General features: G+C 34.4%; 1 protein-coding gene across 1 annotated transcript; it reads right to left on the minus strand.

Annotated features, from left to right (window-relative positions):
- Positions 1 to 1,008: 1,008 nt before the first annotated feature.
- aqp10a (aquaporin 10a) lies at positions 1,009 to 9,810 on the minus strand. The gene is made up of 6 exons (XM_022220408.2): positions 9,661 to 9,810; positions 6,712 to 6,838; positions 5,285 to 5,422; positions 5,066 to 5,184; positions 4,763 to 4,980; positions 1,009 to 2,011 (listed from the first exon to the last, which is right to left on the minus strand). Exons 1-6 carry the CDS (start codon positions 9,736 to 9,738, stop codon positions 1,801 to 1,803), a joined length of 891 nt encoding a protein of 296 aa, XP_022076100.1. The 5' UTR covers positions 9,739 to 9,810; the 3' UTR covers positions 1,009 to 1,800.
- Positions 9,811 to 13,976: the final 4,166 nt, after the last annotated feature.

Genomic DNA, 13,976 nt, shown 5'->3' on the forward strand with positions numbered 1-13,976 from the left:
TCGGCACTTTATAGTACATTTTATAGTTTATTTCTTTTTTGTTGACAGAGTATTTTGCACTTTAGTGTGCAAGTTTTGTTGCAGCATATTTTCCTTTATTTATATATATATATATATATATATCAAGGTGTTGGTCGCTTTACTCTTTTCTGCTGTATTTCTGTTCAATAGTATATTCTATAATAATGGTGTCACATTGAACTTGTGTTGAACAGTATACCCCTAAAATCTACTTGGAGACGAGACCATAGTTGTGTTATGCATCCACTACTGATCCTGCACCACAATTCAGTGTTTTTATTCCTACAAAGTCTATGTTTGTAGACATTTTCACTGTTAATTATTTCTGATCGTGTCACTAATTCAGAATCTCCAATACAGGATTAATAGATTGAATGATTTCTTTTAGGGCTGAGCTGAAATATGTTCCATCTTTGAGCTCATATTAGCGAAAATATTGATAATACAGAAGTCATTTAGTGATATTTTCTGAACCATATCATTATGTATCCGTAAACTTATCTGCATACTTAAAAATATTGTCACTTTTGTATATTGTTAATTTTTTCTATATTTTTATTATATTTTCTACATTTTTATTTTACTTTATTTTGTTTTTAGAAACCATAAAAATTCTCATATATTCAAAGTAAATATCCTGCCTTCTCATTTATACATTTCTGTATACTCTTTTAAAAAATGCTGTCACTCTTGTTTATCTTTAGATTTTTTTCGATATTTTATATATATATATTTTGTCCTATTTCACTTTAATTTTTAATGTAATTTTATTTATATTTACTTCAATACTTGTAGAGAAATATTAGTATTGCACAGACTGGTGTGTAAAATAATTTAACACTTCCTACTGCAATACTGGACAAGTAGATCAAATTATTGCTGAAAAGTCACATTTTTTTTAGCTCAAATTAGCAAAAAGAATTTGATAATGCATGAGTTGAATATAGATATTTATTTGTAGCTCTATGTCACAATAATACAACGCAAAACATTTAGAATACTTTTAATATGAAATAGTTGGTCACAACAATGGAAAAAGAAAAAGTTTTGTTGAATTCGTATAACCGATTGAACACACATTGTACCACAAAAACAAAAGTATTTGCAGAGTTCTGGAGTTTTAAAGTGATTCTCCAAATATAACTGATAAAAAACATAAATATTTTGACAGAATTTGTGTGCAAATTCTATGTATTATGATATATGTTCAGTATATATTTCTATTCGTCAATGTGAAAAAGTAAGCATGAAATTCTTGGATTTTTTAATATAAAACTGAGATTTGTACATTAGAATACCACAGTGTGAGTGATACTGGCATAAAAAGCAGGAGATAAAATAAATTACAGCGTATACCTGAGACTGTCGTGGACTAAATGGGCCGAGGCAAAGAAGAATATACAGAAAAATAAACGGTACAGTGCTCCATTTGATTTTAAAACATTTTTTAGAATTGAACATATACACAGAGTTCAGCTGAGCGTTTCACAACAAGTAGAGTAAATCAATATTCACAGAAACATAGACGTAAATTTAAATACCTTATTGTCACTACTCATTCACATTTATTGTGTTTCAGCTGCCTCCGCCTCTACTGGCGGCATTTACCTCGATGGATCAGAAACAGAAAAGAAAATATGTTTCTGCTTACAGAAGATGTGTTTGTGTTTTAGCAGCAGGTATTTGTTTATTAAATATCACTACAATCAGAGGATTGTTTATCAGATGTTTGCGGTGGTCCTGACAGCAGCCTTGATCACATTTTTATTACAGTAACGATCACAAACGTTCAGCCTTTAACTTGTCTCCGTTGTCCCACGTGGTGGCCTCTTGTTTGAGTTTGTCGCTGATGGTGAACAGATTGGAAGAGTCTTCCGGAGGCTCCGGATCGGGAAGCTGCCACTGGATGAAGAGCAGATAAATGAAAGTACCTAAAACACCTCCGACATTTGGAACCACCAGAGGAACCCAGAACCAGTAGTTGTAGCACCTGGAGATGAACAGACAGGTAAACAGGGTGAAGCAGTGAAAACAGTGTTTGTTTGTTTGTTGGCCGACATCTCACCAATATTACTTCAATTAGTATTTTCATTGATCAGTCTGTATATTTTTGTCTACCTATGCAGGATTAAGTTGCGATGGCAGTTGCTAGATGAGATATATAATCCGTCTAAAGAATTCTGAGTCTACCCAAGAGTCTCCTCCCAGGTGGACATGCAAAAAGCAAACCAAAGCAAAGACACCCAGGAAACATCCTAATCAGATGTTGAACCACCACAGCTGGTTTCTTTTAAAGTGAAAAGTCCGTAATGCTACTGCGAACTTCCTCCAAACGTCTGACGTCTTCATTCTATCTCTAAGGCTGAGTTCTTTGGGTAACAACCCAGAGCTCTTGATCATAGGTAAAATTGGAGTGCACATTGACTGGAAAATCAAGAGATTTGTCTTTCAGTTCAGCTCCTTCACCACAACAGTCTGGTAAAACACCTGCATTAGTGCTGATTTTGCACCAATCTCGCTGTCCATTTCCATTTCCCTGTAATTTATGAACAAGATCCTGAGATACTTAAACTTCTTCACTCAACTTCCCTCCAATCCAGAGGAAGCAATTCACTAGTTTCCAAGAGAATTATGGTCTAAGGCTTGGAGGTGCCTCATACTTGGTTGCGAACAGAACCACATCATCTGCAAAACAGCGGATATGCAACTCTTAGGTTCCCAAATCAGAAACCCTCCTCACCCTGGTTGTGTGTTGAGATCTTGTCATAAATACCATCAACAGGGTCAGAGTAAAAGGGAAACCACCATCCAACACAAACGTTGTGCCAAAAATACCTTCTCAACTGCAGTTGTGGATGAAGAAACAGATTCATAAAAGTCCACAATGCTACTCCAAACTTCCTCCAAATGTCCAACGTCTTCACTCTGTCTCTAAGGCTGAGTTCAGCCACCCAACAAAGACAAATAATTTGTGTCCTGGATGTCATTCTTTGGATAACTACCAAGAGCTCTTGACCATACGAAATGATTGGAATGTACATGAACTTCCAGTTCAGCTCCTTCTTCACAACAACAGTCTAGTACAACACCTGCATTAGTGTTGATCTTACAGCTGATCTTACACCAATCTGTTGGTTCATTTCTATTTTCCTGTAATTTATAAATAGGATCCACTAAATACTTCTTCACTCAACTTCCCCCCTACCCAGACGGAGAAAATCATGCTGTCTGTGTATCTATCAGCTTGTGTTGATATTTTTCTGCCCTGTAGTGTGAAAGAAATCTCTACATAGATAAGGTCGAACTATTTCATAACCACGGAAGCATCACAGGACCATAAGATCATAAACACTGTAACAGAAAACAAAGAAAAGAAAAAAGAGATTTTTTTTAACAATTATGTAACAACTACAGCTACTACTACAAAACAACTACAACAACTAGTAATATTAATATAACAACTACTGCTAACATCTACAACAACTAGTAAGTCTAACACTTCAGCTACTATTAATAATTAATTGGTGATAACCCCTGGCATCCTGAGAAACAAAAGGTTAAAGATTTACTAGAATGAAAGAATGAAAAAAAAAATAGGTTCAAATGTCACTGACAACTTTAATGAGTCATGCAGGTTCATTAGACTAAGATGACTTTATTAATCCCTGGAGGGAAATGAAGTTGTTACAGCAGCAAGGACATTCAATAAAGGGATAAATAATAAGACAACACAGAATATTAGGGTATAAAGTGAAGGTAAGATAAAATTAAATTAAATTACACTACATTTAATTTAATTTGATAAGATTTTTTAAAATATAGAAAATATAATATAGAAAAAAATCAACAGATTATACAAGAGTGACAGTATTTTTTAGACTTAGATGACTTTATTAATACCTAGAGGGAAATTAAGTTGGTACATCAGCATGGATATTCAATAAAGGGGTAAATAATAAAACAATGCAGATTATTCGGGTATAAAATGAAGGTAACATAAAGTAAGATTAAATTAAATAAGTTAAATTTAATTTAGTTTAATTTAATTTAAGTAAAATAATATTTTAAAAAATACAAAAAATGTAAAATTAAAAAAAATCAACAGAATATACAAGAGTGGCAGTATTTTTTTTGACACTTAGATGACTATATTAATGCCTGGAGGGAAATTAAATCGTTACAACAGCAGAGATATTCAGTACAGAGGTAAACAAGAAGATAACACAAAATATTATGGTATTAAATGAAGATTAAATTAAATTGAATTAATTTTTTTAATTAAATGATATTTTAAAAAATAGATAAAATATCTAATAATATATAAAACATTTAAAATAAAAATCTATCCATTTTATTTATAAATATATAAAATATAAGACAACATTAAGATTAAATCAAATTAAAATTAAACTGGATAAGATTTTTTGAAATATAATAGATATCTGAAATATATTTAAAATAAAAATATCTAAATTGTATATATAAGTACATAATACAAAACAAAATATTAGAGTATAAAGTAAAGATAAAATTAAATTGAATAAAATTTAACTAAAATTAAAGTAAAATAAGGTTTAGTTTCAAGTACAATATAGAAAAAAATCAACAGAATATCAAAGAGTGACAGTATTTATATATTTAGAGTATACAGAAACGTGCAAATGAGAAATATAGAAATTTTTTTGTTTTCCTGACTGAAGAGTTGTGTTTGTGCATTTTAAATGTAAGATGAGATGCTCACGTGAAGGTCTCGATGCCATAGCCTACTGTCAGTGTGAGAAGTCGAGGTCCAAAATCCCTAGCAGGATTGATTGCGCCCATACAGTTGCCCCCCACTGAGATGGAGAGGCCGAAGACGATCACTCCCACCACAACAGGAATCAGATCATTGGGAGCCGGAGTGTTCCTCTTTTCGCCCAGAGGCAGGATGCACAACATCAGCATGGCGGTTCCCACCACCTGATGAAAATGTAATCATTATCAATCAGTCAGTGTTGGAGGAGCTGCCTCAGCACTGATCGGATTCTTTGTAAATCACCCTCACTTGGTCGAGGACACTTCTGCCCAAAGTCAAGTATTCTGAGGGAGATGTGAAGAATATAGTTGCAGTCTCATTAGGGCCAGAAATCGACAACACTCCTCCGCTATAGTCCATTATAGCCTCTGTGGAAGAAACAGGGGTAATGCAGAAAACAACAGAACAAACTGCATGCAGATCTGTATGTAAACAGGTAAAATAATCTGAAACAGCAGAAGGAGCAACCATAGTAGACCAGAAAGACGACCCCTGCGGCCAAGTAAGCTCCCAGAATCTGACTGAGGCTGTAGGGAAGCAGCTTTCTCCACGGCCACCGGCCCAAAACACAGAAGCTCAGAGTCACCGCTGGGTTCAGGTGGGCGCCTATGGAGGACATGAAGGACATGAAGGAAGGCGAAAATTAAAGGTGAAGATAAACTGGAAGGTAAGAAGATCTCAGATCGTCTGCCGCCATATAATGGGTTGTACTGGTGATTTTTCATCTTTTGATATGGAAACATAGACTGTATATATAGTGGACGTAGCATCTGGCTCCAGAATTGAAGCCAACCCGGAAGTGTCAAAAACTTTCAATATCATGCCGTCCGCTAGGGCTGGCTCCAAAAAGCTTTTGCTCCATAGACCCCAATTCATTTTTGGAAAAAATAAAATTTGATAGACTGATGTTCTACAGCTCAGGATGTTTTTCCCGTTAGTTTTCATGGTCAAAATGAGAGATCAGGTGGCCGATCTTAAAATAAATCAATACCGAATTTTAAATAAATCATTAAAGTTGGCGGAGCCAGGGGGCGTGGCTATACTTGATAGACAGCAACAGAAGCCTCTGCGGTAAAATGTGGGCGGGATAAGAGAGTCCTCAGCCAATCCTGCCCCTAGTTGCTCTCCGGTCCAGTCTGTTTGATGACGCTTTTTACGTCACTGGCTCCAAAAAATCCAAAACGGCGACCAGGAAGTAGCAAAATCCGGGCTTCATTTTCTTGGCGTTGAAACCAACGGGTGACGTCACGGTTAGTTTACGCCTGTATGGAAATACCTGCAGATTTGTCATGTTTGCCTTCATATCAGGGGGGTTAAGCCATGTTGTGCAATTGCAAATGCTGCCATGTTTTCATAGTTGTGTAGAGGATGTTGGCATTATCAGAACAACAATGGTGAGATACTGTATGACTTAGACTTTGGGAAAAATAGAAGCACAGTTGTTGCTGCCAAGGGACTAAACCAGTTATTTGTTTTAGGAGGGCAATTCTTTTTTTCACAGGGGTGATATGGGTTTTTAAAAATGCATTTTGTGTTTTGTGAATTATCTTTATCTAAACTACTTGTTGTTATGTTGTATGCTGTACTGATTACATGAGATAGTGAAGAAGCAGGAAAAAAAGAAAAGAAAACTAAGCCGAGCAAAAAGAACACATTGTTTAAAAAGTTTGCTGATCTGCCAGCAGTAATTTCCAAACCACCACCTTAAGCTTAATAATGATTCTTTGTAGTGAGATAGACACAAATCTGTTATCTCTTATCAGCAGATAACTGCAATAATTGCACAGTGTGAAGCATCAGGCTGATAAGTTCTGCTGGGTTTTATGTTGAGTTATGAGAGAGTTCAATAGGAGAAAGTTCATTTTCATTTTTGTCATTCTTTTTTTGTATTTTACCTGAGATGCCCATGGTGAGGTACATGCCTGCGATGACACCCACAGGAAAGGCAAAGTTGGCCGAGAAAAGTACGCTTTCTGTGTTTTTGCTCAATCTCGCCTGAGCTGCAGTCGCCTCGCCAAAGAACTGCAGGACAGATAAATAGAATAAAGTGAGGTGAGAAGTCAAATTTCAACAGTCCTTCCATTGCAGAAAAAAATACCAACGTCAAAGGTCACTTTAAAAAGATACAGGTGCACTTTTTTTTGTTGCAATTCCTCAGCAGTTCTCAATCCAAAATATTTTTATTGTTTTCAAATGAAGGCATATGTACATTTGTAAAGAAAAAAAAAATTTGCTCACAAAATCTTCTTATAAATAAAAATAAACATAAGACAGAGATATAACGTGTGAATCACAATAAAAGACATGTATGTATGTACTTCAGTTTATATAAAAGAGACAAAATAGAAAATAATAAACAAAGAAAAAAACAACAAGAAAACAAAAAACAAAAATAAATAAATTAAAAAAAAACCCTTCTGAGAAAGCTCCAACATAACCCAGTGAGGGCGTTCAGACTGTTCATAGTAAAAGGACCAGTGAACAAAACATCTCAAATGGGCAGCCCAGTAATAAAAACAGAAATTTGGTAAGGCAAGGCCCCCAGCAAATTTCGGCTTTTGGAGATGTGTTTTGTTTAAACGTGGATGCGTGCCTCTCCACAGATAGGAAGTTATGATTGAATCCAACTGTTGGAAAAAACAAATTGGAATAAAGACTGGCAATGTTTGAAAGCGATACAAGAATTTCGGGAGAATAACCATTTTGACATAATTCACACGACCTACTAAAGACGTTGATAAGGGCGACCATTGGGACGTCAGTTTTTTGGTCTGGTCTAAAAGAACAGCAAAGTTTTCTTTAAACAGGTCCTTATTCCTCTTGGTGACTGTAACTCCAAGATATGACAATTTATAATGTTCAACCTTAAAATGTAGGTGAGAAAGATCCAAAGCCTTCGCTTTTTCATTTATTGGAAAGAGCTCACTCTTGCTGACATTAAGTTTATAACCTGAGAGTATACCAAATTGATTTCAAATTGTTAAAGCAGCAGGAAGGGATTTAGATGAGTCGGAAACGTAAAGCAGAAGGTCATCCGCGTAGAGAGAGACCTTATGTTCCACGCCCCCTCTCCAAATACCAGACAGACTACTCGAAGTAAGAAGGGCAATAGCAAGAGGTTCTATAGCTAAATTGAAGAGCATAGGACTTAGGGGACACTCTTGACGGGTCCCACGATGTAAACTAAAAGGCATTGACCGTTGGGAGTTGGTGCGGATCATGGCAGTGGGGTGAGAGTACAACAATTTGATCCACAAGCAAAAGGAGGGTCCAAAACCAAATTTGTTAAGGACAGCAAATAGGTATGGCCATTCAACACGGTCAAATGCTTTCTCTGCGTCGATAGACACAACACATTCTGGCCTATCCTCCTGAGGAGTGTAGAGGATGTCGAAGAGTCGCCTAATGTTGAAATATGATTGCCTATTTTTAACGAATCCAGTTTGGTCTTTTGATATAATAGAAGGAAGAATGTTTTCCAGTCTGCGAGCCAGCACTTTACCCCAATTCGTCAGCAGTTCTGACGATCATTTGTTCAAATATAATGCATTCTGTCCTCTCATAAAGTTAAACTTTACAATGGAACCGTTTTATCTAAACAGTCATAAAGAGACACCATATAACTCAGATCTACCTGCAGATGAGATGTTAGAAGTGAAAACACACACATGAGAGCTGAGGAGCATTTATGGGCCTTTAATCACTGATGAGCATCGCTGCAAGATATGTATTTATTACAGGAATTATATTACCATTTATATTCAGTCTAATTGCCTTATCTTTAGGTTTTGTGCAGCACTTGGCACGATGACACAAAAACTGCAAAGTCACATTACTTCACACACAGTGGATCTGGATTCATTTCTTTAGAATAAAATGTAGTTTTTACAGCCAAAGACATTCTGACTCATGTAAAGCCTTTATAGCTAAATGTGTATCTCTTTTAGACTCAAACTGCAGATAAAGTAGACTGAAATATACAAAAACATAGATCCAAATCCAAAACAAACTGAATATGTGGAATATCTGCTAAAAGGAGAAACATGCGGGTTAATAATTTGCAGAGATCAGTGAACTGTGAGTAGCTCTAATCTGACTCTAAAATAGGAAGGAAAATATATTATCTGAATAATTCTGTGAATATTATGGTAATCCCAGTGTCACTTTCAATTTAAAGAAGTGCTTAAAAATTTTATGAATATTTTAATATTTAGGTTTTTAAAAAAGTTTTTTCGATTCAGCAGTGGTTTCACTCTTCTGACAAATAAAATAAAATTCCAAACAAGCTAAAAAAAGAGGCAAAATTATGTGTAATACTTATTTTAGGATTTTAATAATATCATTTAAATGATAATTTAAATCTTTTTATTTGTATATGTATTTATATTTTAAATTAAATAATTTAAAATATAAAAAATATATTTATTCTATTTATTCATTTGCAGCAGCTTTGTTAATTTAGTGACAACAGGAATTTTAATTTTATGTTATAATTTGGCAAAAAATAGTTTTTAATTCTTAAAATAACACCATAATATACAATGCACAGTTAATTACTTAAACGTTAAAATAATGCATTTATACAAAATATCTGCATATATTTCCAGTCTAAAGGTGAGGGATTTTGAGAAAAAAAATAAAGATTATGTATATTGTTTAATATTTGCTTCTCTTTCTGGCTTATTTTGGCTGTAATTAATTAATTAATTAATTAATTAATTAATTTATTTATTTTATATTTATTTTCTGACTTGCATTTTTTTTTTTTTTTAAACTTGCATATCTTTTCTGAAGGGATACAAAGAGCCCTAAAAATAGATTTTAAAGACGGAAGTGTCACTTACCACCAAGACGAAAGTTCCCAGGACCTCGGCCATGCACTCTCTCACCAGAGCGCTCTTCACTCTCCGTGAAAACTTCATCTTGGCTGGAGGAAAAATGAAATCTCTCTTCTTATGTCTTTGAACTTCCAGCTGAGCATCCGAGGAGCCGAGAGCTGATTCCTGAACTCTGGACAAACACCGTCGGGCTTTTATTGGGTCATCGCCCCTCAGGATTGGCTGCTGCAGGGAGCGTCACATCAGACCGAAACAGCAGAGGCCATAAATGCTGAGATTATGTCATGAGAGCAGCAGGTAATAAGCTGCAGGATGTACAGAATATGCAGCAGAGCCCTGATAACGATACCGTCAGCTGCAGAAGTTTATGGCTAATAGGAGTTATATAAACAAACTCTAATATTATTTAAACAGGAAAACACCTGTTTCGCAATTAGCTGAGATTCAACTTTTGATTTCTAGTGAGTTTTTATTTAATCAGTAAGTTTCTTCTGGCTGGAAATGACATAGAAAATGAGAAAGTACAGTAAAATATTGTATTACATGATGTTAAAAATGCATTTTAGCTATTTCAGTGTTGTTTTTTTAATGTATGTTTTTTAAATGCTGTGTTCAACATTTTTATATTTCTCCAAACTGTCACATTTTTTTCATTTTTGATCAAATGCAGCTTCTGTGTCCTGTTTTGAATTAGATTTCGAGTTAAAATGTTAATTTTGGACATGATATTTTTAATAAATAAGTAAAAATGTACCATTAACATCTCAAACACAATATCGTACTGTCTTTAGTCACTTTTTAAAATGTCATTTCCAGCCAAAATAAGCCTCTTTGTCATATTAAAGTTTTAAAAAATAAGCAAAAAATTTGGTATAAGAATAAATAAGTCTGGAGACAACTGCGGGTTATGATCACCATCATCACAATATACTTTGCTAGCTGGTGTCAGTGATACATTTTTAGAAATTTTAGTGTTGTTTTTAACACATATTTTAACATGTCATGCAAAATATTTACATTTCTTGAAATTGGCAAATTTTTGGGGGCAAAATGCAGCTTCTATAGCCTGTTTAGATGTAAATTTCAAGCTGAGAATAAAATTTTAGACCTGATATTTATAGTAAAAATGATCCTTAACATCTAACATAATGTCTCTTTTTTGTCTTTTCCAGCTAGAAGAAACCTGTTAGTCAAATAAAAGGAAAACATAAATCAACACTTGAAAAAAGGATAAATAATTGTGACTTAACTGCATATTATGTCTATCCTTAGAGGAAGACATAGTGTTAGATTATGTTAATGGCACATTTGATCCATTTTAATGTTATTTTCAGTACATATTTTTAAATGTCATGTCCGAAATATTTATTTCTCTTGAAAATGTCACACGTTTTTGAGAAAATGCAGCTTCTATATCGTGATTAAATTTCGATTTTAAGCTCATATGGAAATGTTTGACTTAATTTCTAATAAAAAAAAGTACAATTTTAACATAAACATCTCTAACACAATGTCTTACTGTCTTTAGTCACTTATTTATGTCATTTCCAGCCAAATAAAAATTAACTATAAATCAAAATTTGGCATTAAGATGAATAATTTTGTGCTTCATTGTGTGCTACAGCGAGTCTTACATGATGTTCATGAAGCATTTTAGCTATTCTAATATTTTTTTTAATATATTTTCAAAATGCAGTACCTGAAATATTTATATCTCTTCAAATTGACATTTTTTTTGGAGATTATGCAGTCTCAATATCATGTTTAGACTTAGAAATTAAGCTTAAATGCCAATTTTAGCCATTTTTTTTCATAAAAAGGAAAAAATTTAACATTAACATCTCTAACACAATGTCTTACTGTCTTTAGTCGATTGTTTATGTCATTTAAAGCCAAATAAAACCTCTTAGCCAATTAAAAATTTACTATAAATAAACTTATACATTATGTTAGATGATGTTAATGATGCAGTTTAACTATTGCAGTTTTGTTTTTTAATATGTTCTCAAAATGCAGTGTCTGAAATATTTATATCTCCTGAAATTGACACAATTTGTACTTAAAAAGTAAACAATAAATATAAATATAAATAATAAAACATCCTGCTGTCTATGGTTTGTGTCATTTCCAGCCAAAAGAAACAAAACTGTCAAATAAAAATTCACTCTAAGTCAAAATTTGGAATTCGCTGTACATGCAAATCAAATCACTGCTGCATATTTGACTAACAAAAAACAGGATACACAACTTTTTGCATGTTCTCTATCAAGAATAAATATGGCCCTATAATATTTTGCATGTCTACAGTGAAATGGGAGAATTAAGCAGCTTTACTTTAACTTTAGCAAATTAGTTTTTTTTTTTTTTTTCAGAAATATGTGTGCTGTGAAAGAGTATAAATGTATTCAGGACTATTGTTTTTGTACCAGCAAACTACATCTTCATCTAATTGTTATTAAATCTAGTTATTGAGTGTGTTTAAGTGATATCAATGACCTACCTGCAGTATGGATTGATTTCTGATCAATATTTGGGCAACTACTGCAGCAGCTTTTCATTTGATAGTGTTTCAGAACATGATAGAAGTTATCAACAACATTCAGAATATCACAGAAGCTGCATTTTCTCAACACTTTCCAACAATTTTGACATGCATGAATACTTCTGGATGTGGATTGTTAAAATAAAAACGTCAGAATTCATTCATACCACGGTGTCTTACCATCTTTTGTCGCTTGTTTATGTCATTTCCAGCCAGAAATAAGCTGTTGGTCCATTAAAAAATCACTATAAATCCAAATTTCTCAATGATTTTCGGCTTAATATTTTGACACGTGAAAATTAATCAGCTGTTAATCATCATTAGGGTGCATCAAAAAAATTAAAGTTCTAAATTTGATCTGTCTGATACTTAATTCTAGCCTAGCCGCGCTAGACAACCCACGGCAACGAATTGAATTCTCTGCCAGGGTGGGTCTAGTTACCCTCGGTAAGCCTCGAGGTTAGATGCTCCTAAAACTGGGCAACAAATCACCATGAAGTGTAGAGTCAGAAGGAGGGTGTAACTAAGTGACAACAGAGGCGTGATGATTCTGACAGAAACAACCGGAAACAACCATAGAAACAAGGATAGACAAGAAGATGGCTGCGCACAATAAACAGTTATCTTTCGACTGGACTTTGGCCACAGCCCTTAAAGATTTGAAGCTAAAATTCAACTTGAAAGATAAACAAAGGACGGCACTGAAGTGTTTCATTGAGAAGAAAGACGTATTTCACTTCAATATGGCATGCTCTAGTCTTTAATAGTTATTGACTGAAGTTGTGTAGGAACACATGTATTCAGATGTTTAACAAAATAAGAAATGATCATCTCTCTAAGTCTGACACTTACACCTTAGTTAGGAAAAGTGAGGTAGAGTACCATTCTTCAAAATAACCTCCCAATTATCAATTATGTAAAAATAGAAATAATGCCTCAAAATATTAAACAAAAAGAAAAAAGAGAGGTAGCCTATTCTTCAATGTTCAGTTAGCCCATTCTTCAAAATAATGTGTCTAATGGCAAATGAAAAAAATATAGAAATAATGCCTCAAGTCAACAGTCCTTTTTTCCTTCTTTTTCCTTTTCTTATTAGCTACAGAGACATAAGTCCCAGCTTTGCAGACTGTACATTCTGCCTCCCATTTGACATGACCCGGACGAAAACAGGGGTACTTTTTTCATATTTCATCAGTGAAATGACATTTGCGTTTCGCATTTTCTTTCGGTTGGAGTGCTTTCTGACAGTGTGCCTACCTGTCTGTCAGCCTGCGAGGAAGCGAATCTCCAGCGCCGTGGCGCGCGCCGGCGCTTCAGAGACGCGGCGCTGGCGCTCCGCAGCGAGTGCAGTGGAAATTGTCTGATAGAAGAGAATGGGTTCTAAGTGCTGCGTGGTACGATTCAAGAGCGCGGCGCTGCACGGCGTCGCGCTTTCGCGTTATGTGGAATTTAGGGGATCAAAAACCCGGACATTTGAGGGACTTTATAAACGCCGGCCGGACAGGCCGGACAGCCTCTCAAAAGAGGACATGTCTGGACAAAAGAGGACGTATGGTCACCCTATAGGTAAATAAAGGTTCCTGTTTAAAAAATGTCATAATTGAAGAATATTTAGAGGTCCCCCGCCAAGCTAAAATTTTACAATATATGCTTATTATGAGCTATTTTGGTATAATGAATTATAAAGAGAGCATCTGAATTATTCATATGAACTGCAATTTTGAACCGTGTAGTGTAGTAGATCTTTAGAATTATTGTATTGATTTGTGTCCTTTGAATG

Source organism: Acanthochromis polyacanthus, chromosome 12, assembly GCF_021347895.1.
Source record: "Acanthochromis polyacanthus isolate Apoly-LR-REF ecotype Palm Island chromosome 12, KAUST_Apoly_ChrSc, whole genome shotgun sequence".
Taxonomy (NCBI): domain Eukaryota; kingdom Metazoa; phylum Chordata; class Actinopteri; family Pomacentridae; genus Acanthochromis; species Acanthochromis polyacanthus.